The 22,920-nt window shown below is 42.4% G+C and overlaps 1 protein-coding gene across 1 annotated transcript in view; it reads left to right on the top strand.

The window, feature by feature from the left end:
* Positions 1-22,920, top strand: part of MOCS1 (molybdenum cofactor synthesis 1) — a 36,745-nt gene that overhangs the window by 1,673 nt on the left and 12,152 nt on the right. Inside the window, 4 exon segments of the mRNA XM_074818116.1 lie at positions 8,310-8,442; positions 12,449-12,616; positions 17,454-17,618; positions 22,583-22,644. Of these exon segments, the coding sequence (XP_074674217.1) occupies positions 8,310-8,442; positions 12,449-12,616; positions 17,454-17,618; positions 22,583-22,644 (528 nt within the window).

Genomic DNA, 22,920 nt, shown 5'->3' on the forward strand with positions numbered 1-22,920 from the left:
GTTGGATCTGAAAATGTTCATGGGTTCTGCTTAGTTTCATGAGCTTTCAGCTGGCTGTGGAGGGGTGCAAAGGGAGCGCTAGACTCTGTATTTCATCCCTTTTTAAAATGGTCCTTCCAGCTGTGGAGGGAAGAATTCTGTAACTCAGGAGCTTTAGGAGACAACTGAAAGGCTGTGTCTAAGGCCATCCATTTTAAGTCTTTAGGTTAGGTTACAAACAGTGGGGTCAGTATGGCTACTGTATTGGTATTGTGTGGTGAACCTATGTTCCACTTACGGCCTTTCTAGCCTGTTCCTACATGCTGCTTTTTGAGACAGTGGGAGAATGTCTGTGTGCATGCTATCCATTCTGTATACTGCATTAGCTATCTGTAATAACACTTTTTTTGAATGCTTGGTGACTCCCTCCAGCAGAAACACTTAATAGCTTTTATTCATGTTTTGAATGTCCATTAAGTCCTTATAACGTTCTCTATATGAAATATGTGGTGAAGATCAATGTATTGATAGAAGTGAAATGATATTCACCAAATAACCTGACAGGGCGAATCTGAGGCTGTGAAAATTTATGACAATTTTGAAGATGAAATCAGATATACCTGGAAGCTGATCTTAAATTGTTTACAAATAAAATCCAGAACTTGATCAGCTTATTATTGGACTGGTTAGTCCACATGTTTGAGCCTGTTTGTATCTTAGTATTTAAGGCACAGTTGTCAGTCTCAGAGCTATGTGCATGGTGGAGTCCCTTTTTCTAAGACAAGATAAGGGCAGGTAGCAACAGGCATTTCTTGACCAATTCACAGTTAACAATGGAAAGTCTGATGTGATCCTGTCATCTTCTACACATGATGATACATGTCCAAATAATATTCTTGAATTAAAAAAAAATCATACAGGATTACATATTTCTACTAAGAAACTGTGTATTTTCCAGTACAATAGAAAAAGTAATTTATACAGTTTTTCAAAATTTATTGTAAGCTGGAAGTTTACATGTGAAAACCCCAGCTTTTTGAAACAAAGGAGGAAGATGAGAAGACTCTTAAGATCGTGAGGCTTGAGAGCAATAACATTAAGGAAATCAGATTCTTTTTTTTTTTTTTTTGGGTCCTACTCTAGATGTATCATTGTCAGTAAAGGTCTTGGGTATCCTGATACAAAGTTTCAGTTCAGCTTCTTCCATCTGTTCAAATAGCTTCTGTTAGTCAAATATAGCCACCTGAAATTTTCTGTGGCCTCAATGAAGTCTTCACCACTGGGATAGAGGAGAGAGCCCAGCTTGTCTAGAAGGACCTCATATGGCCCTTATTCTTGGCTAGAAACTCTGTGTCCTGGAGCTCCATTTTGTGGGTTATTGGTCAAAGTCCCTGAGCAGTGCTCTGTGCCAGCAACCAGAAATGTAGTATGCTGTTTGGGTTCAACTGTTGGGCAGCAGCTGCAGAGCCCTCAGAAAAACATTTGTCTTGGACTTCTCAGCTCAGGCCTCATTCTGGCACTTGGCCTAGTTAGACCCATTTCAGCCTCTGTGGTTGTCTAATTTCCAGATTGAATAAGGACACTATGTCACCACTTCTCTAAAGACTAAGATATTAAAGGTGAGGTATGAAACAAGAGTTGTTGCTGAGTTGTGTCTGTGATGCTGGCACAACAGCGTTAGGTACTACGGTGAGGCGGCAGCGCTGATGCCCAACCCAACAGGATCACAGGAGCTGAAGAAGCCAATGGGTGCAGGAGCAGCACTAACAGTGTCATAAGTACACAGGTTGTGGTGGTCCCTGAGGCTTCTGCGGAAGAAGTGTTTGCAAGCATTACTGTTTCATAGTGCACAAATATCACTGGGGATAACACGAAGGTGGAAGGGTGGAGCAGGTATAGTACTGGATCTTCAGCTTGATAAATAGGTAAGAACTCTGTTCTTTTCCCCCTTGTGTTTAACTGAGCCCTTCCAGTATCTGTCAGTTTATGGTGCTCCTAGTGGTTATTAATACCTCTGGTGACAGCTTCCAATTTTGCTGTGTTGTTAGAAGAGTTCTCCTGGAAATCACAGGTGAATTGGCAGGTCTGAAGGGTTGACAGCTTGTCAAAATATAGCTGCTAGGTGCAGTCATCTAAGATCTCATTCTTTCAGTATTAGTATAGAAATTGGATTGACAGCCCAGAGAGTGAAACTGTTTTTTCACAGATCAGATGAAGCACACTGTGTGACAGGGCATACTCCTCCAATGTGCAGAAGTGTCTCCTGTCAGCTATGGAGAGAGGGGAGTGGGGACTTGGGGATTGTATCTATCCCTTTTAAGTGAAAAGTTATGTGGTTGGGCATTGATACGTTAAAATAACAACAACCACCCATCTTTTCCAATTGCAGGGAACTGAATAACCCTTTCCTTGTAGCCTGGGATCTGTAGCAGCCAGCTTTTGTTTTCTCCTTGCTCTGATAGCTCTCATGCAGGCTGCAGGTGACTGGGTCCAACCTCACCCCATTCTTCCTCTTCGGAAAATCCTACTTACACAACTGCCTTAGAGAGTGCTTCATCCTTACCCTGAGTTACCAGGAAGGCAGCTGAGTTTCCATCTCTGATATTTGGCCTTCCCTGTGGAATTGTATCATCAGTAAATTCACAGATGACACCAAGTTAAGCAGGAGTGTCGATCTGCATGAGGATAGGGATGCTCTACAGAGAGACTTGGATAGATTGGATCGGTGGGCCAACGTTAACGGGATGAGCTTCAACAAGGCCAAGTGCCAGGTCCTGCACTTGGGCCACAACAACCCCATGCATCGCTACAGGCTTGGGGAGGTGTGGCTGGAGAGATGTCTGGAAGAAAGAGATCTGGGGGTTCTAATTGACAAACAGCTGAACATGAGCCAGCAGTGTGCCCAGGTGGCCAAGAAAGCCAATGGCATCCTGGCTTGTATTAGAAATAGTGTGACCAGCAGAAGTAGGGAGGTGATAGTCCCCCTGTACTCTGCACTGGTGAGGCCACACCTTGAGTATTGTGTCCAGTTTTGGGCACCTCAATATGAGAGAGATATCGAGGTGCTGGAGCGAGTGCAGAGGAGGGCAAGGAAGCTGGTGAAGGGCCTGGAGAACAGGCTCCTATGAGGAGTGATTGAAGGAGCTGGGACTGTTCAGTTTGAGGAGGAGAAGGCTAAGGGGAGACCTCATCACTCTCTACAGCTACCTGAAAGGACACTGTAGAGAGGTTGGTGCTGGTCTCTTCTCACAGGTAATTAGCGACAGAACAAGAGGAAATGGCTTTAAACTGCAACTGGGGAGGGTTAAGAAAAAATTTTTCACAGAAAGAGTGGTCAGACAGTGGAACAGGCTGCCCAGGGAGGTGGTGGAGTCACCATCCTTGGATGTGTTTAAGGGTCATTTAGATGAGATGCTGGAAGATATGGTGTAGGGGAGAACTTTGTAGAGTAGGGCTGATGGTTGAACTCGATGATCCCAAGGGTCTTTTCCAACCTGAATGATTCTGTGAATTGATAAAAATTTGAGTCAGTGCTGGGTGCAGTGACAGTTTTGGTAACACAGGATCCACTCCCACTGGAGCTCAAGCTGATGCTACTGAACTCCTCATGGGTGTCTCCTAATTCCTCTTTGCTGACATCAAACTGGACAGAAACTGCATAAACAGCTTAAAAATTCCATCTCCAGTCATTCTTCCCTCCTGGACAAACCCGTCTCTATGCATGACAAGAAGTTGATGGAAAGAAGCTCTAGTAGCTCTGGAAAACTTTTTTTTTTCCCCATCCTAACACTCACTATTTTGCAGCAAGAGAGCAAAAGTTAGTTATTTCCAACGGGAACTTTAAAGTATATTGACATAACTGCCTGCTGAATGCTGGTTCTTTTAATACTGCTTGACAGTTCACTTCAGAGTCATTAATGAAGGGCAGTATTATTCCTCCAGTAAGTCCTCTTACTTTAGCTTCCTTGCTTGTGACAGCCCTGCAGGTGAATGGCAGACCAGGAACAGAACCAGTCTCGTACGTCCTGCTCCAGAGGTGGCTCCTTCCTGAAAACGGGAAATTACTTTAAGGATATTATTGTCCTCGAAAGTATGCAGTTTTGTCATCCATTACAGACATTAAAGTCTCCCGCTCTTGCCTCCTTTCTGTCGGGGAGGACAACTTTTCACTTCTTTCCCTCCTTGTAATGCACACTCTAAAATGGAGAGGCAGGAGGTTTGTACTGTTCTGTCTTCAAGTGGAGTGGGTAAGGAAGCCTGATCCTGAAAAAGGTGCAAAAATTAGTTACTGAGAAACAGAAGAGTGCTCCCACAAGAAGGGCTCAAATAATTTCAATAAGCACAGGAGGGCTTTCCCTCTTAAATATGAACATCTTTCCAAAAGTATAGGAAGGAGAACATAAGAAATCCAACCAGGCCAGAAGAAAGTGCAGTTTTCAAGAGAAAAAATTTTTGTGGTGTTTTTTTTCTGAGTTTGTCAGTATTTAAAATATCTTCAGATTTAGTCTGTTCAGGGATGAGTTTTCTAACAGGAAGAAGCAGAAATGAAGTCTGGGTATTTAGCTGGGCTCTGACAACTGTTTGTATTCTGAGAAACTAATTTCTAACGAAGGAAGCTCCCAAATTGGGATTTCTTGGGGAAGCTAAAGGTGTGCGGAACTCACAAACAACCCACAGATGCCCAGGCTGGAACGTTTCTCCAGGGGGATTAAAACCCAGATGACTTGTTCTGCCTGTGCATGTTGAAGAGGGAGATGTAAGAATGTGTGTAAGTGTGAGCATGGCTGCGGAGGGATTGCCACTGGCACCTTTGGTGCTGCAGGGAGGGAAGGCCAGGTCTGGGGAGGACTGGCTGTCAGCCTCTTACCCCTCTGCTGTTGTGGCCACCGCTACAAAACAGAAACTGAAAGAGATTGCTTTCTTCCGCAGAAACTAGTACTGCTGTTTTATCGGGGTAAACAGATGCTTTCTGGGCTTTGAAACAGCCACTTTGTGTCTCCTTTATCTTCTCTAACCCCCCCAACTGCCAGGGATGTTCTTTAGAGATCTTCTTATCTGACCAAAAAGCTGTTTGGATCAAGAAGTGCAGTGGATTGTTTACAGTCTAGTGGGAAGATTGTGCTGCCAAGAAAGACTGCTCCTGCTTATAAGTTTAGCAGTAGCCGTGGCATTAGCACAGCTGGAATCAAAATTGCTGCAGCTGCTGATGGCTGAAGTTGGGCCTCTCCCTAGATAACATTTGTTTTCAAGCTGATCTGGTCACTGAGGGTGTTCTCTCTGTCTTCCACCCACCCCCCAAAGCTTTCTTACAAATGCTTTCAGAATAAAATGTTTTGAGGAAGCATACCTGGGTTGTTCAACGTTTTAGCTGACCATTTCCAGACTTCTTGCAAAGGCCGTTTCAAAATACTGTGCAGGATTAACTCCTGTGGTCACTGGTGGTGTAACGGATATGTGTGTTTCTGCCCAGTCCTTTGGCATCATCCCATACATGCCAATTTTAGTATGTCTGGAGATTTCATGGGTTTGATTTTCACTAGATGGAAATAATGACTTTAGCTCAGTTAAGCAGTTTGAATACTAGCTAATATATCATTCTGTCTGATTCCTTATTCTACATCTTAAATTTATGTCAAAACTTTATTTAATCAGTTGCCTGCTGCAGCCTATCAAGACTAGCCAGCATGATTTTGACTTGAGGCACAATTCTGCAGCTGATTTCCACCCGCCCCGCTTTAACTTTGTGAGCACCATGTATCCAGAAATAGTTTTGTATGTGCTCTTTCACTGGAGATTAAGTTCGCTGTACATCCAGGAATCCTTTAGGTATCTTCTAGTTTTCTTAGGTGGATATTAAGTGTCTGTATGTGGTTAACTAACAAGGACACAGTGAAGGTTTTCTCTGTTTTGTTTTGTGATGCTATGCAGCTGGCCTCTGTCAGTTATTAAATTGGCCTCCTATAAAGTGTTAATTTAACTGTGATACTGTAGATGAAGAGACACCAGCCTTGGCAGGGTTTGGATGATGCTGTTTGTGGATGTTTGTAGTGCCTGAACCAAGTATCCACCAAATGATTAAAGTATGTTGGTAAGCTTTTTCTTTTCTGCTGTACTATGATAAGAGTTGGTTCAATTATTGTATGTTCACTTAAGATATTGAAATATTTTTCAAAAGCAGCAGAGCAGTTTCAGCTGTGCTTTACAGGTGTACAAAAAAAAGATCATAACATGGTAATTTGAAAGTCATGGGCTAAAGGCAGTGGGACTCCCTGCATTTAGACCTTGCTTTAACCAACAGTGTTCTGGTGCTGACGGTAGTGATGTTTTAAAGATGCCCGGTATAAAATTGAACTGTATCCCTTTCCAGTAGCAGCTACTAATTTGGGATATTTCATTTGATACCTAAAGTGATCAGCCCTCATTCTGGACAGCAAATACTCAGTACTTCCTGAAAGCTGTGTTGATCTAGAATATGTTACACTGTGTTTTAAAAAACTCAAAAATTGTAAATGGAAATCACATTTAATATTCAATTTGTGACAGTTAATAAAGACATTATTAAAATTCTGACTCTTTTTGTGCAGGCCTGAACAGGTGGAGTGTTCAGGATCATACATTTCTCTTCCAGTCCCACTGTGCCCTGTATTATTTATAATGTTTTAACTGAGACAAGCTTTTTGGAAGTATTCTGTTGTACAGATCTGGACAAGAACTGCTTGTTGGAAATGTTCATGATACAGACATCATGAAGCATAATTGTACACAGCAATAATTTGGTTTTGCTATTAACAAGATGTAATGTCTTGCACATGAAAGTTGGTAGGGACAAAAGCAGCGATGTAGTCTTTCATCAGTTTCTAGTTCTCTTGTGCTGAAGTGCAGAGAAGGACACTTTTTTTACGCTGGGTAAAAAACTGGCTGGATGGCGGGGCCCAAAGAGTTGTGAATGGAGTTAAATCCAGTTGGCGGCTGGTCATGAGTGGTGTCCCCCAGGGGTCGGTTTTGGGGCCACTCCTGTTTAACATCTTTATTGATGATATAGGCGAGGGGATCGAGTGCACCCTCAGTAAGTTTGCAGATGACACCAAGTTGGGTGGGAGTGTTGATCTGCTCGAGGGTAGGGAGGCTCTGCAGAGAGACCTGGACAGGCTGGAGCGATGGGCTAAGGCCAACTGTAGGAGTTTCAATAAGGCCAAATGCCGGGTGCTGCACTTGGGCCACAACAACCCCCCAGCAGCGCTACAGGCTTGGGGAGGAGTGGCTGGAGAGCTGCCAGTCAGAGAGGGACCTGGGGGTGTTGATTGACAGCCGGCTGAACATGAGCCAGCAGTGTGCCCAGGTGGCCAAGAAGGCCAATGGCATCCTGGCTTGCATCAGAAATAGCGTGGCCAGCAGGGACAGAGAAGTGATCTTACCCCTGTACTCGGCACTGGTGAGGCCGCACCTCGATTACTGTGTTCAGTTTTTGGCCCCTCATTATAAAAAGGACATTGAATCACTCAAGCATGTCCAGAGAAGGGCAACGAAGCTGGTGAAGGGTCTGGAGCACATGTCGTACGAGGAGCAGCTGAGGGAACTGGGGTTGTTTAGTCTGGAGAAGAGGAGGCCGAGGGGAGACCTCATCGCCCTCTACAACTACCTGAAAGGAGGTTGCAGAGAGCTGGGGATGAGCCTCTTTAACCAAGTAATAAGTGATAGGACAAGAGGGAATGGCCTCAGGTTGTGCCAGGGAAGGTTTAGACTGGATATTAGGAAGCATTTCTTCACAGAACGGGTAGTTAGGCGTTGGAATGGGCTGCCCAGGGCAGTGGTGGAGTCCCCATCCCTGGAGGTGTTCAAGAGGGGGGTTGACATAGCGCTTAGGGATATGGTGTAGTTGGGATCTGTCAGTGCTAGATTAACGTTGGACTAGATGATCTTCAAGGTCCTTTCCAACCTAGATGATTCTGTGATATGATTTCATTTATCTGAGGGCTGTAGTGAGATTGGGTGGTCCTGGGTCATTGATTCTGGAAGGTGCAGGCACACAATTGAAAAAAGCTACCTCCTATTTTGCACAAAAAGCCTGAGGCACATGTGGCAAAGAGTCTATATCTCAAAATGCACAGGGAAATTTGTAGTACAGTTGCATGGAATTAAGTAGGGTGTGAAACGTAATCAGTAAATGGCCAGTTTTCACCATAAAGACAAATCATGGGTTTTTCTTGTGCAGCTGTCCCTGTGGGGAAAAATGGAATAATAATTATCAGTCAAGTTCAAAGTTAATATTTATACAGCAAGTTGGTAGGATAACTATTCAAATATTTAGCACTTGCTTGTTTTCGTTACAGGAATTGCAAAGCTCAGGAAGAGGACGCTTTCTACTGGAACATGCTGCCCCCTTCTCTGCTTTTTTGACGGACAGCTTTGGGCGTCAGCACAACTACTTGCGAATTTCCTTGACTGAGAAATGCAACCTCAGGTGTAAGTGTCTGATTGCTTTCTCACACAAAGCTCATACACACCATATTATGCAAAGGCCAAGAATTGAGTTACAGTTCTTATTACTGTGTTGGGACTGTGCTGTTTCTTGTCTTCACAAAATAATTGTAAAGGATAGATAGAGACTGATTTGGGGCTGACCTGCTGGTTGGGTGGGGAAGCAGGAGCAAGCCTGGTGATCTGCCAGAGGCAGGTGGGAGTGACAGGTCTTCCATAAGGCTTGGTGTGGTTTGGATGACTGTTCTTGTGGATGTTTGTATGCCACACCCAAAGTGTGTGATAAGCATGAGAGCTCATACTTAGGTATTCATAGAACCATAGAATGGTTTGGGTTGGAAGGGACCTTAAAGATCATCTAGTTCCAACCCCCCTGCCACAGGCAGGGACACCTTCCACTAGACCAGATTGCTCAAAGCCCCATCCAACCTGGCCTTGAACACTTCCAGGGAGGGGGCAGCCACAACCTCTCTGGGCAACCAGTTCCAGTGTCTCACCATCCTCACAGTAAAGATTTTCTTCCTTATATCTCATCTAAATCTACCCTCTGTCAGTTTGAAACCGTTACCCCTTGTCCTATCACTACACTCCCTGATAAAGAGTCCCTCCCCATCTTTCCTATAGCCCCCTTTAGGTACTGGAAGGCTGCTATAAGGTCTCCACAGAGCCTTCTCTTCTCCAGGCTGAACAACTCCAAGTCTCTCAGCCTGTCCTTAGAGAAGGAGGTGCTCCAGCCCTCTGATCATCCTTGTGGCCCTCCTCTGGACTTGCTGGGCCCTTCTTATGTTGGGGACCCCAGAGCTGAACACAGTATTCCAGGTCTGATATCACAAGAGTGAAGTAGAGGGGGAGAATCACCAACCTCGACCTGCTGGCCACACTTCTCTTGATGATACAGCTGGCTTTCTGGGCTGCAAATGTGCATTGCTGGTTCATAGTCAGTTTTCCATCCACTACTACTCCCAAGTCCTTCTCCACAGGGCTGCTCTCAGTCCACTCATCACCCAGGCTGTGTTTGTGCTTGGGATTGCCCCAACCCGTGTGCAGGACCTTGCACTTGGCCTTGTTGAACTTCATGAGGTTCACACGGGCCCACCTCTCAAGTCTGTCAAGGTCCCTCTGGATGTCACATCCCTTCCCTTCAGTGTGTCAACAACACCACACAGCTCAGTGTCATCAGCAAAGTTGCTGAGGGTGCACTCAATCCCACTGTCCATGTCACCAACAAAGGTGTCAAACAGTGCTGGTTCCAGCACCAACCCCTGAGGAATGCCACTCGTCACTGCTCTCCACTTGGACATGGAGTCATTGACCACGACTCTTTGAGTGCGACCATCCAGCCAATTCCTTATCCACTGAGTGGTCCATCCACCAAATCCGTATTTCTCCAATTTAGAGACAAGGATGTCATGTGGGACAGCGTCAAATGCTTTGCACGGGACCAGGTAGATGACGTCAGTTGCTTTGCCCTTATCCACCAATGCTGTAACTCTGTCGTAGAAGGCCACCAAATTCGTCAGGCACGATTTGCCCTTAAGCGAAGCCATGTTGGCTGTCACCAGTCGCCTCCTTATTTTCCATGTGCCCTAGCTTAGTTTCCGGGAGGATCTGCTCCATGATCTTGCTGGGCACAGAGTGAGACTGACTGGCCTGTAGTTCCCTGGGTCTTCCTTTTCTCCCTTTTTAAAAACGGGGGTTATGTTTCCCCTTTTCCAGTCAGCAGGAACTTCACTGAACTGCCATGACTTCTCAAAGATGATGGGTAGTGGCTTAACCACTTAATCTGCCAGTTCCCTCAGGACCCACAGATGCGTCTCATCAGGTCCCATGGACTTGTGCACCTTCAGGTTCCTTAGATGGTCTCAAACCCAATCTTCTCCTGCAGTGGGCAGTTCTTCATTCTCCCAGTCCTTGCTTTGCGTTCTGCTACTTGGGTGGTGTGGCTGGAGCACTTGTCACTGAAGACTGAGGCAAAAAAGTTGTTGAGTCCCTTAGCCTTCTCCATATCCTGGGTAACAAGGTCTCCTGTTTCCTTCCAGAGAGGGCCCCCGTTTTTCCTAGTCTTCCTTTGATCACTGACATACCTATAGAAGCTTTTCTTGTTGTCCTTGACGTCCCTGGCCAGATGTAATTCTGTCAGGGCTTTGGCCTTCCTAACCTGATCCCTGGCTGCTTGGACAGTTTCTCTTTGTTCCTCCCAAGCTACCCGTCCTTGCTTCCACCCTCTGCAGGCCTCCTTTTTATGTTTGAGCTTATCCAGGAGCTTCTTGTTCATTCATGCAGGCCTTCTGGCGTTCTTACCTGACTACTACTTTGTTGGAATGCATCACTCCTGAGCTTGGAGGAGGTAATCCTTGAATATTAACCATCTTGCTTGGGCCCCTCTTCCCTCCAGGGCTCTTCCCTATGGTACTCCACCAGGCAGATTCCTGAAGAGGCCGAAATCTGCTCTCTTGAAGTCTGGGGTAGCAAGCTTGCTGTGCACCCTCCTTGCTGCCCTAAGGATCCTGAATTCCACCATTTCATGGTCACTGCAGCCAAGGCTGCCCTTGAGCTTTGCATTCCCCACCAGCCCATCCTTGTTGATGAGAACAAGGTCCAGCATAGCACCTCTCCTCATTGACTATTCTATCACTTGGAGAAGGAAGTTATCAATGCATTCCAGGAATCTCCTGGATTGCTTATGCCCTGCTGTGTTGTCCCTCCCAACAGATATCAGGGTGGTTAAAGTCCCCCATGAGGACCAGGGATTATGAACATGAGGCTGCTCCTATCTGTCTATAGAGGGCCTCATCTGCTCGGTCTACTTGGTTGGGTGGCCTGTAGCAGACCCCAACTATAATGTCACCTGTCCCTGCCCTCCCTTTAATCCTGACCCATAAGCTTTTTGTTGGCTCCTCATCCATCCCCAGGTGGAGCTCTGTGCACTCCAGCTGGTCACTGACATAGAGGGCAACACCACCTCCTTGTGTCCCCTGCCTGTCCTTCCTAAAGAGCCTGTATCCTTCCATGCCAACACTCCAGTCATAAGAGCCATTCCACCAAGTCTCTGTGATGCCAGTAAGATCATAGGCCTGCAGGCGTGCGTGGGTCTCTAGCTCCTCTTGTTTATTCCCCATGCTATGTGCATTTGCATAGAGGCATTTAAAATGGGCCCCTAATGAAGCTGATTTACTGGCTGCAGCAGCTGGAATTCCTTTGTGCTGCTCTTCAGGTGCTCTCCTGCTGCCCTGTTATCCCTCTCTGGGCATCTATTTCTGGCACTGACATCAAACTGGTAGGAGTGATTGAGGTCCCCCTCCCCCGGCAACTTTAGTTTAAAGCCCTCTTCACCAGCTTGGCAAGCCTATGACTGAAAATGCTGCTCTTCTCTGACAGGTGGACCCCATCAGCCCCTGTTAGACCAGGTTTCTCAAAGCGAGTCCCATGGTCTAAATAGCTGAACCCCTAGCTGTGGCATTGGTCCCATGACCAATTGTTGAGTTGCCAGATTTGAGTGGCCCTTTCAAATCCCTTCCCTTTGACCAGGAGGATTAATGAAAAAACTACCTGCGCTCCAGAGTCCCTTACCACTGCTCCCAGGACTCTGTAATCCCCGTTGATACTTCTCAGACTGCTCCTGGCTATATCACTGGTGCCCACATGAAACAACAGTTACGTCTGCAAAGTTTGTGGCAATGGCTCAGCGCTTGCCAGTTCAGTTTGGTTTCTCTGAATGCAGGTTGGATAGAAATAAGACCAGCTTTTCCTTCAAAGTGGATCCACTGTAATTTTGAGATCCATCAAATGAGCCTTGGGTTTTCTTCTGAAGGAAAACAGGAGACGAGATTGTTTTTAAGATCTGTTGTATGGTCTTACCTGTATTTCAGAAAAGCACGAGTTGTTTGACATCCATTAAAGACAGCTGCACTTGGTGCATTTTGCCCATCAGTATTAGATTAACTGCAGCTGGTTATTTTTTCCACATGTATTTCTGTATTCTTTATTTCAGGTCAGTACTGTATGCCAGAGGAAGGTGTTCCGCTGACCCCTAAATCAGAGCTACTTACTGCTAAGGAGATACTCACCCTAGCCAGACTGTTTGTGAAAGAAGGTGTAGAGAAGATCCGACTGACAGGAGGAGAGCCACTTATCCGTCCTGATGTGGTTGATATTGTGGGTAAGTTCCCAATAAATACAGTGTGTTTCAGAGTGACTTGCTATATATTGATCCAAGAACTACACTTATAACTATTGACTAATACAGTCCAGCAACCTGAAGAACAATTATATGTTAAATGATGGTGGTTTTTCCCAGCATCATGAAATGCAAGATAGTTCCTTTCAGAAAATTTCCAGTTCTGCTCTCCTGCTTGGTGGAAATGTCTCTTCATATTACAACAGCTGAAATTAGCATTGTCTTCATATTCAATATCTACTAGAATAGCTTGCAATAATGCAGCCTTGGGGTGAAAAATCAAAAATTGATGTGACCAGGTCCTCGGTGGAGAAGAACAGTTGATACATGCTTACAAACAAACAGGTTTTCTTTTGTATTTTGGGGGGGGTTTGTTTTTGTGGTTTGGTTTTGTTTTCTTGATAACAGATGTCACTTGCTTGTCTGTGTTTAATAATGAATGGTGGAAATGCATATGTTTTTGCAGTTACTGATGAAGACTATTACTTCAATGGAAGATAAATTACTGGGTAGTTTTTAGACATCTCCTTTGATTACTATTGTGTTGACAGACTGTGTCTGTTTTTTTTCTTGAGCCAGGTGTTTTTTTTTCCCTGTCCAAAGTCTCGTATGTTATGGACATTACAGTAGCTTTGTGTAGTGGCAATGTATTAGATTAGGGCTATGTAGGTGGGTGCACTGTGGTGTGCTGTAGGCAGCTGAACTTGTCTGTTTCTGCACATATACTCTTATAAGTACTGAAGATATGAAAGGGTTAATACAGTAGTTGAAGGTCTTGAAAGTAGAGTAACTGCCTACAGATACAGTCAGCTTTGGTGCAGAAAGCCGCTGGTCTCTGCTCCTGTTCTCTTTTGTTCAGGATTTGGAAGACCTTTATGGTCTTTTCGAAAGGAAGCAGCAGAGCTGTGTAGTAGGTAGAACTGACCTGTTTACAGCTGGAAAAGGTATGGCTAGCGTGAAATGGTTTGCTTGGGACTTCCTGATTGTTAGGAGTCCTGAAACTGCACTTACTTCATCTTTCTGGAACTCTGAAATACCATTCTCTAGGCCATTTTGCCCATGCATGCTAGGTTATTTTTTATTTAGGATTGAGAGCACTATGTGCCTTTCAAGAAAGCATTCCCCACTTCTACTAAAAATAGGTATAATTATTTTTAGCTGGCTTTTGCCAGCTGAAAGGGAGGCAGATTTGTAAAACAGGTTGTATTTTAAATAAATTTTAAATAAAGCTTTACAGTTCAGCATACAGTATGAAAATGAGTTGAAATCAAGTGTTGTCAGTTCAGTGCAGAACTTTCTTTCCTAGTGTATGCACCTTTTTGATTTATCAGCAGTAGCTGATGGCTTTTTATACTCAACACAGCTACTCTGATGTTGAGGGTGTAAGTTGAGTAGCCAGGTCACTGCAAAATAATTATTGCGTTGCTGCAATTCTTAAGTATTGATATTGGAAGGATAGAAAGCTTTTCTGTTGTTTGTTTTACTGCAGTGATAGAATTCTCAGAGGTTTAGTTCTGTGGCTGAAAGAGATATTTTTGAACCACTGGGCTTTCATTATTCTGCTTGTGTTCTTGTTCACAGCTGAACTTTGACAGATTCATAGTAATCATTTTAATGGGTGACGACAGAGTAGTGATCTTGGGGTAAAGGTAATAGATGTTAAGATGGTTGTCCTGTTGCATTAATTCATTCTGTCATGGCTGATTTTTTTTCTAAGGCGTATTGAAAATTGACAAATTAAGTCTATAAACATTTTTTGTCTTCCCAGACTTTGGTGTTAGTCTATGGTGTACAAGTTTGGGATCAAGATAAAAGTCTCAAAACTAAATAGATAACATATAACAACTATGGGAAAACTCATTGAAGGGAAAACAAGCCCCAAAATGTCTTCTGCAGAATTTGAGTTGGGCATCTTTACTGAAGCCATCTTATCACAATGTACTGGTTTGGGCTGGGATAAAGTTAATCTGAATTTCTAGATGGTTTATAGAAGCTGGTTACAGTATCTCAGGTGCTGAACAGGGTTGAAATCTCTTAGGTTTGTTTTCAGCAAACCTTTCTCTTAACCATAAATGGTCTGTGAAATACCAATAGAGCTCAAAAATAGTAATGCTGGATTACTATTACCATATTTTTCTAATACTTAAGTTCAAACTTTGTTGTTGTTTTAATGAACAAATGTGATTTGAAGCTACTGTAGGAGACATGCTATTCAGAGACCTGCTACAGTTCTTTAGATTATTATTATTTCAAATCTTCTTTTAACATATGCACATACATAAACTATGACTTGGCAACTAACACTTGCTGAAAGCTAAATCATGTCCCAGGGACAGCTGAAAACATATGTTTGAGACTTTTCTGAAGCAGCTGATAGTGGAATATAGAATCCATCTTTTCTGGGATGCTCAAAGTTTAAATTAGCACTGGATATAAACTGTGTGATAGCTGTTTGTTACTAATAGTCTGAGAAGTACACATCTTCACTGACAGTTGTCCATGGGGTGGGGGACAGATGGTTGGATGATTTTATATAGCAACATACACATTTTGAGAGCAGGGTAGACTTGTTAATTCATGTATTAGGAGATAAACATACCTCTTCTGGACTCAATCAGAAGAAGGCCAATTGAGAAAATGATTGGAGGGAAATATGTAAGAAATGTCTCTATTTAAGAAAATGCTCCTGATCCTAAAGGAAAAAGTAAATGTAAAAGGGTTTACTTGATGGCTTGAGCCTGACACATAACCTTTTGACTTCATGCTATCAAATTATAGAATCTGTTCTGTTTCCTTTTCTACTTGATAGTTTTATCAGTTGCCTTTGCTTGTGCTGATTGTTGCTAGAGCAGTGACCAAAGGTCAGCAAACACTTACTACAGGTACAAGGTAAGTTACAAAGTTATGAAATGTCTTTTAATCCCTCTTGAATCTAGAGGTCAACAAGTCAAGGAACCAAGCAACTGCAAATGTTCCACTTCTTAGCTTTCACAAATAAGGCAAAGTGTACTAACTCATCCTTTTTAACTTGTTGGTATTAGTGTTAAGTCTCCATCTCTGATTTCTCACAGTTGGCTTCTATCCAATTTGTTCCACATATTAGTGTATTTCCAGGACCTCATCTTGTACCTCTTCCTGTCTGATGAGGAAGAAGATGCATTGGTAACAGCCGCTGCCTGCACTAACTGATCTAATCAGCTGGGCCTATTTTTTTTAATTTTGCCATTTTAGGGTGCAGCATGGTTTTGGTTTTATTCAACACCTTTATGCATTTACATTTCTAGCAATGAAGCCTGTATGGCAGCAAGTCTTTTCTTCCTTTGTTGTTAGGAGGTTGAGCATTTTGTGTGTTCCAAGGCTGTAAGTAAAAGTAATGGTGTTCCTACGCTATCCTATGCTCTCACAAAGACAAGGCTGCTAGTGGTAGCTAGTGTTAAATAATATTAGGCAAACTTGGGGCAATAGCATTCATCCTCTAGGAAGAGGTTATTCCTGGTCAGTGGGGAGTATTTTGAGAGGTGAATGCCAGAAAAATCTAGTTCTTAGTAAAGATTGCTTTTTTGTTACAACCTCAGGTTCCAAATGTCTTTCCAGGGCTCTTGAATCCTGTTGCAAAATGCTGCTGCTGTAAACTTCAGCATCTTTGGTGTGACCCAGCTTCTCCCATTCTAGAGTTTTGGGCCCAGCTTAGGGTGAATATTTTGAGAATAGCTGGGAAACGAGATAAAGCAGAAGTAAAGCCCTTATCGACAGGAACAAATAGGGGTAAAACAGGGACAGAAGAAAGGACTATGAAATATTTGTACTGTCATTAAAATTGCCTCAACGTTAAGGGTTCTTCAAATATTTCTCAAGTAGTTAGGGTGGAGGCTATGAGAGAAGGGAGGAGGGAAAATAAGAAAAGAAAATTACTTTTCCATGGATCTATCTGCTTCTGCAAGTGGCTTATGAGGGTTTTTTCCTATTTGTTATTGTATGGATAACTGGAAGTTTGAAAGCCTGCCCTCTGGAGATCTGGTATGCTGAGGATTTCTGCATTTGGCTTATGAGGCAGCAGCTATTTTCTAAATCTTAATCTCATGATATTAACTGTTTCTTACGTGGTTTTCTTTTGTTAGTCATTTTTTGGTGTCTTGCGTAAGCCCTCTTCATTTGGCTGGGCTACCACTATGGGTAATGGAAATACTTCAGTTGTCAAGTGCAAGTGTTTTGTCCCTTGGATGTTGTTGCCTTGGATTCTCTATAATGGTCTAATGTGTTGACCTTTTTCTGTTGAGTTAGGAGTATATGTGGTATTTCTTTCAGCAGTTTAAAGTCACTACTGCTGGCAGCTACTTCTGGGTTTGAACTGGCTTTTGGTAAACAGTTTCAGTAGGACAAATGTTGCTAGATAAACGCAGCTAGTTCAGGTGTCAGGTCTGAAAGGGATGGCTTGCTGCTTATTATTATTACAGAACATAGAATTCAGTTTGCAAAGCTAGATTGAGGAAAAGAAGGTAAACAAAATCAGAGGCCTTCTTCCAACAATAAAGTAGCTATTTACTCTTAAAAAATGGAGAAAAAAACAGTGTGCATTTTCAGTGTTCTTTGTAATCAATTTTGCTTGCAGTAAACTGTTGTCTTTTATACCTTTTGAAATGCATTTGTGCTAAAATGGGTCTCTTAAACCAATACAGCTGGAAGAAGGCTGAAGCACTGAAGTATCCATGTTTTCCTCACACCCTCAGTGATATTTTTGTTTGTTTTATAAATCTTTTGGGTTTTCTGTGTAACTTACAGTTGAATTATTTCTTTTAAAATGTTCTTTTTATTTTCCTAGGTCAACTGTACAAGCTAGAAGGGCTGAAAACCATTGCTGTCACAACCAATGGGATCAACTTAGCCCGATTGCTGCCCCGACTGAAGGAGGCAGGACTGAATGCCATTAACATTAGCCTGGATACTTTGGTCCCAGCTAAATTTGAGTTCATTGTCCGGAGGAAAGGTACAGGCCTATCTTCTAAGGCAACTGTGTTAATACTTGCAGTAATGTTGTGAGTTGTTTGGTATGTCTTTCACACTCAGTTACTTTGGTAAAGGAGTGAATTATTACCCTTCTGAGGCTAGGAAAAGTAGTCTATACTAGCTTATTTGATAGTGACTCTTTTTCCTTCTTCCTACAACCGTTAGGCAGGTAGAGCCCCTTTAGTTGGAGCTGGTGGAGTCGAAGATGTGAAGATGTTCAACTCACCACAGTCAGCGGGACTGTGACTACAGCTGCCAGTAACTGGCATATTACTGGTTAGTCATGGATATCAAGAGAACTCTCCAAATCTTGTGTTGATCTCGTGTGCTGCTCTTATTTAATACTGTTCAAAAACCAGATGTTCTTGCTATAACAGCCAGGGACTAAGATGCCACAAGGACTGAACTTCTTGTCACGAATAGCGGCAGTTTCTGGAATTTATATCTGGGGCATGCTAGCAGTGGTCTCACTTGTGACTAGTGACATTCCCTACCTCCACTATTATTTAATAGGAATAAACATAAACTGTGCCTGAGGTCATGTGAGGAGGGGTGCTGGCTTTGTAACTTCTCTCCGATTGAGCTAGTAATTCCAAACAGAGTTTCAAAAATGCTTGGACGTACGCAGTATTACAGATTCTTGTTTAAATGTCCTAAAACTTATCATGAAGTTCAGCTTCATGGTTGGGCTTCCTCCCAACCTAAAACTGATTTGATCTTGTATCATTTTATTTCTGTCCAGTGATGTAACTTAGGCAGCCTGTGAACTTCTAATTCAGCCAAAACCTCCAAGTAGCCACTAGATGGTGCAACAACGTAAGATAAATGTAGGGCAAGGGATGTAAAAACCTGGGATGCTGTGAGAAGTAATTTTAACATTTGAATCACTTCGCTATCAAATAGAAGTTCTGCTGCCAGGTGCAGAAAGGTGTCCTTGTCTACAGTCTCTCTGAGAGCACTTCTTCAGGTTTCTACATCATGGTGCAGAAATCTCTTCCTATCATAAATCTGACTGGAGTGTTATCCTTCCAGCGTAGGCTATTGCATTAATCTGGTTGTGTCATGGCACAGTTGGCTCCCAGAGGAGTATCTGGGAGTATCTAATCACAAGCAGGTGTTGACTATGCTCTTTCCTTCTGCTCTCTGCATTTGAATATTACCTGGTTTGTGGCATTCACTGGAAACAAGCCCTTTGCTACTGAAGGGGCAAACCTGATCCTCTAGCTTCCTGCATTTTTATGGCCACAGCTCTTCGTATCTGATTGGAAGCTGTTAGGAATGTGCTGCTTATAAAGTAAACTAAAAGTTATTGGGGGATGAGGGTAACTTTTATTTATATAAATGTTCTCTTCCCCTCTTTGTCCTTTAAAGAAAAAGAGGTCTTTATCCACAAAGAGAGAAATTGCTCAGCTGAATAGCATAGAGACTGAACAGGGAAGTTTCTATGACTCAGTATTTTTGAGGAGAATAAAGTCTCCAAATCGTAGATAATTTTTTAAAGTGAGATCAGGTAAAAATAGTAATGCTGAGTTGTTGTTTTTTTTTTTTTTTTTTCTTTTGTTAAGGGCTGAAATTATGTAAAAATACCTTTTTATTGTTTTTGAGGGTTTTTTATTTAATAGGAGATTTCCAAGTATGGAATGAGCAGAGAATAAAGTGCCTGCCCTACTGTGCTACCCTGTCTCCTGTGGCAGTTCCAGAGGCGACAAGATATAGCTCTATTAAGGTGAGAGGGATTCCTGGTCTCAGACTTCTACAGGCTGGTAACTTCTGTGGAAAGTAAAGGTGGCATCTGATTATGGAACAAACCAGGAACTTAAGAAACTTGGAATCAATTTTTCTGCTCCTCTGGAAAGTCATTCTAGGGTTTTAAGAAAAGGCTGGAATTTTGTATCTTTGGTGCAGGTGACCTGCATTACACCTGCTTATATTTCCAAATGGTTGGGATAGAGGGAATGACTGTGAGATGATCAGAGATTTCACTGATTCATGAAAGCACATTAGAAGACCCTAATAATTCTACTTCTCCCCATCTACGACATTCTAAGGGATGAACAAATGAAAAGTACTTTCTTGCAGGTAGCCAGTCTAACCTTTTTCACAGCCTGTCCCTTTTATTTTTTCAGTACAAAGAAAATGAGATAATATTGTACTGTAATTGAATCATTAAACATAGGCTTGAAGCCTTTCTTCTTGTAAGGATTAAGTGCTGGGAGGTGTTGTCCCACATAGGATTGTTCTGGATGTGTCTAAGCTTCTCTCTGCTTTAAAGTTGGCTAAAGTTATGATTTCAGAAGAAATCTAAAATTATGAAAATATTGAAGTTATTCACTGGGTGGAAGAGGAGAAGCGTTGTCATTTTGAAATGTCAAACAAAAACTTAGAGAACTTCTGAGACTTGACAATATTTCCTTACACAATGACATCTAGTATTCATTTCTGCTCTAATATTTTGAAATGTTTTGGTTTTATTCTTTTTGTTGTTTCATTACCACACAAGGACTTTGATCTAGAAGGCATGTTTCAGTAAGTATGTCAATACAAATGAACTCCTAACAGCTTTTCATAAAGAAAAAACAGCCATTAACATCAAAATATGAAATGCAGTTACAGATTTTTTTTTTTACTGTAACAAGTTTTTATTTTAAATAATCACCCTGCTCCCAAAATATTTTAGTGGAAACAAGCTCATGGTTGTTCTTAATCAGAATAGCGTACTTTTTTTTTGTTTGCAGAGATTTTTTGATAGCTGTTCTAAAGCACACTTTTATGGTAGCGCGGCAGGAGGTTGAGGCAGAACTAGGAAGGCCGCCGAGTTAGATACACTGCAAACTGTAGTCCTGTTCCATACCTATACAGCGAGCTGAGCCCAAGCATGTGAGTACTCAAACATGCAGAGTTTTTGATCTGCTGCTTACTTGCTAGTCATTGCTTTCTGACCTTTTTAGTTAAGTTCAGTTTCACCTTTCTGCAATCCTGAAGTTGCACATAAGGTTTTTCTGAGCTGTTGCAGAGCTTCTTGATCCCGTTTGTGGCTCTGGGATGTGCTTAACAGCAGTGTATCATTATCTCTGTTGCCACATTCATTCTGCAAACTTACTTAATCGGAATGAAATCTACCACCGGTGCTGCAAACTTCCTGGGCACATGCAAAACAAGTAGGTGGTGAAGGAGAAGGGTGACAAATCATAACTTCAAACAGTTGCTTGCAAGAGTTAATTCACTGTCTTCTCCTTGCTCTTCACCTCTCTTTTTGCAGCCAGGACTAGCTTTAGGACCAGCTTATAAAACAGTTAGCATCTCCTGCTTTCCTGTGTCCATGCGTTACAATGCCTTTAGCAGCCAGAAAGCAGTCAAGTGAAAGTTTCAAGTCTCCACTTCTTTTTTTTCCTGATCTTAAATGCATCCAATATTAAATATGCACAGAATATTACTGAGTTACTGCTTATTTCTGGTAAAGTACCTACAGATTAATGAAGGTATGATCTCTCCACTAGAGAATCTGAGTTTCCAGTAGATAAAGAGATAGGAAAAGGAGGGTTGATGGACCTACAGCACAGGGGTTGTCAGCACAAATTTTCTGGAGGATACTGTGCTTTTGCTAGCATATGTAAAGTATTTGCTGTTGAAGACTACAGCTTTGGAAGAGGGAGCTCAGTCTCAGACAGTGTTTGGTCTCTCGTACCTGAGTTTAGTATGCAGAACAGGAAGGGAACTTAGTCTAGTACCTGAAAGGGTAGGAGAAACATTCACAAACAGGGTGCTAGCAGCTGAGCACAACCACTCACCACAAATGTGTACCCAGGGCTCAGTAGCTTGCTGTCTCATTCTTGCTACTATCAACTTGTTTCTCTGCCAGCTGGTGAGTGTGGCAGGGAAGGAATAATATGTCAAATCTAAAATTGATATCTTGATGAAAGGTCTTAACTTTGTTTAAAGTTGACAGAAGGTGTGGTTTGAATGAGATGATTAAGGGGCTTTCCTAAAGGCCTTTGGAATTCCAAAATTGCATTGTTGCTTTATTTTTCTTCCAAATTTAAGAGATACATGTAGGGGTGAAGATACTTACCCTAATTAACTATGTCTCTGTGTCTGGGAGCAGCTGAGTGTAGGCCACACTAAATGGTAGGATGAGGTTGGGCACTTCATTCCTTGGAAGTCACTGGAGTTTTTGACATTTCATTTGTTTTCAAGGGTCAAAGGCCAACTGAATTGTTTTCCTAAATGCTGTAATCCCCACAGCATTGTGCTCACCAAGTTCACATGTTTAGTCATAAAAATGATGATCCTGTAAAATGCTGCCTGTGATCTTTAAACTAATGGATAGTCAGTAGCTTTGGGAAGCCAATTACATCTGTAGCCAGGGATGAACAGGGAATCGGGGTGCTTTTGTCTGTTCCTAACCCTCCACATGCACTTCAGAAAGTTCCTTTTAAAACTCAGCATTTTTGCCGTCTGACTCAGAACAGTGAGATTCTGCCATTTTAGCAAAGATATGTGTGCCATTATTATCAAATAAACATGAATTTATTATTCTTTCTTCATTGCATCTGGATGCAGTTCACAAATGCTTTCCACATCCTTTAAGAAGAACATAACACAAAGCAAAGCTGACATATGGGGAATTGGAGAATCATATGCTAATGATATGTGGATGTCCAAAGATGTAGAAAAGCATACCAGTACTTTTGACTACCCAAATACCAGTTAAAATATTGGTCTCAGTGACTTGAGCACAGTAACAGTGACAGCCTGTGAGGGGGGTGCGTGTAGAGTTGAAGTCTCTTTACTTGCAGCTCTTCTTACTTTCAGCCCTGTCTACTGAATCGGATTGGTTTTTATTTGTTATCTTTTTGTCTTGTACTTAATAACCTTTTGCATTCTGTTTTTAAACAAGAAATGTGATTTTTTTTCTTTTAATTTTTTTTTTTATGTATATCTTAGGCTTTCATAAGGTAATGGAAGGAATCCACAAAGCCACTGAACTTGGCTACCATCCTGTTAAGGTAAAGCCAGTGTTTATTTACTCTGAAATTGTTGTGTTTTACCATAAATTGTGATAAAAGGTACAGTTCACCTGATGAGCAATTTGTTATTTTCCCCCCTGTGAATAATTTTTGGTAAAACTAGAAAACAATTTTAGTAGATTGAAGATCACATCAAGAGGTAATGGGGGATATCTCCTTGCACAGCTGAGGGTACAGGTTCATACTGCCACATTGCCTATTGGTTGCCTAGCTGCAGGCTACAGGGTGGTCCTGCTTGGTACTTGCCTCTTCCTA

The sequence above is a fragment of the Strix aluco genome, chromosome 3, assembly GCF_031877795.1.
Source record: "Strix aluco isolate bStrAlu1 chromosome 3, bStrAlu1.hap1, whole genome shotgun sequence".
In the NCBI taxonomy this organism is placed as follows: Eukaryota; Metazoa; Chordata; class Aves; order Strigiformes; family Strigidae; genus Strix; species Strix aluco.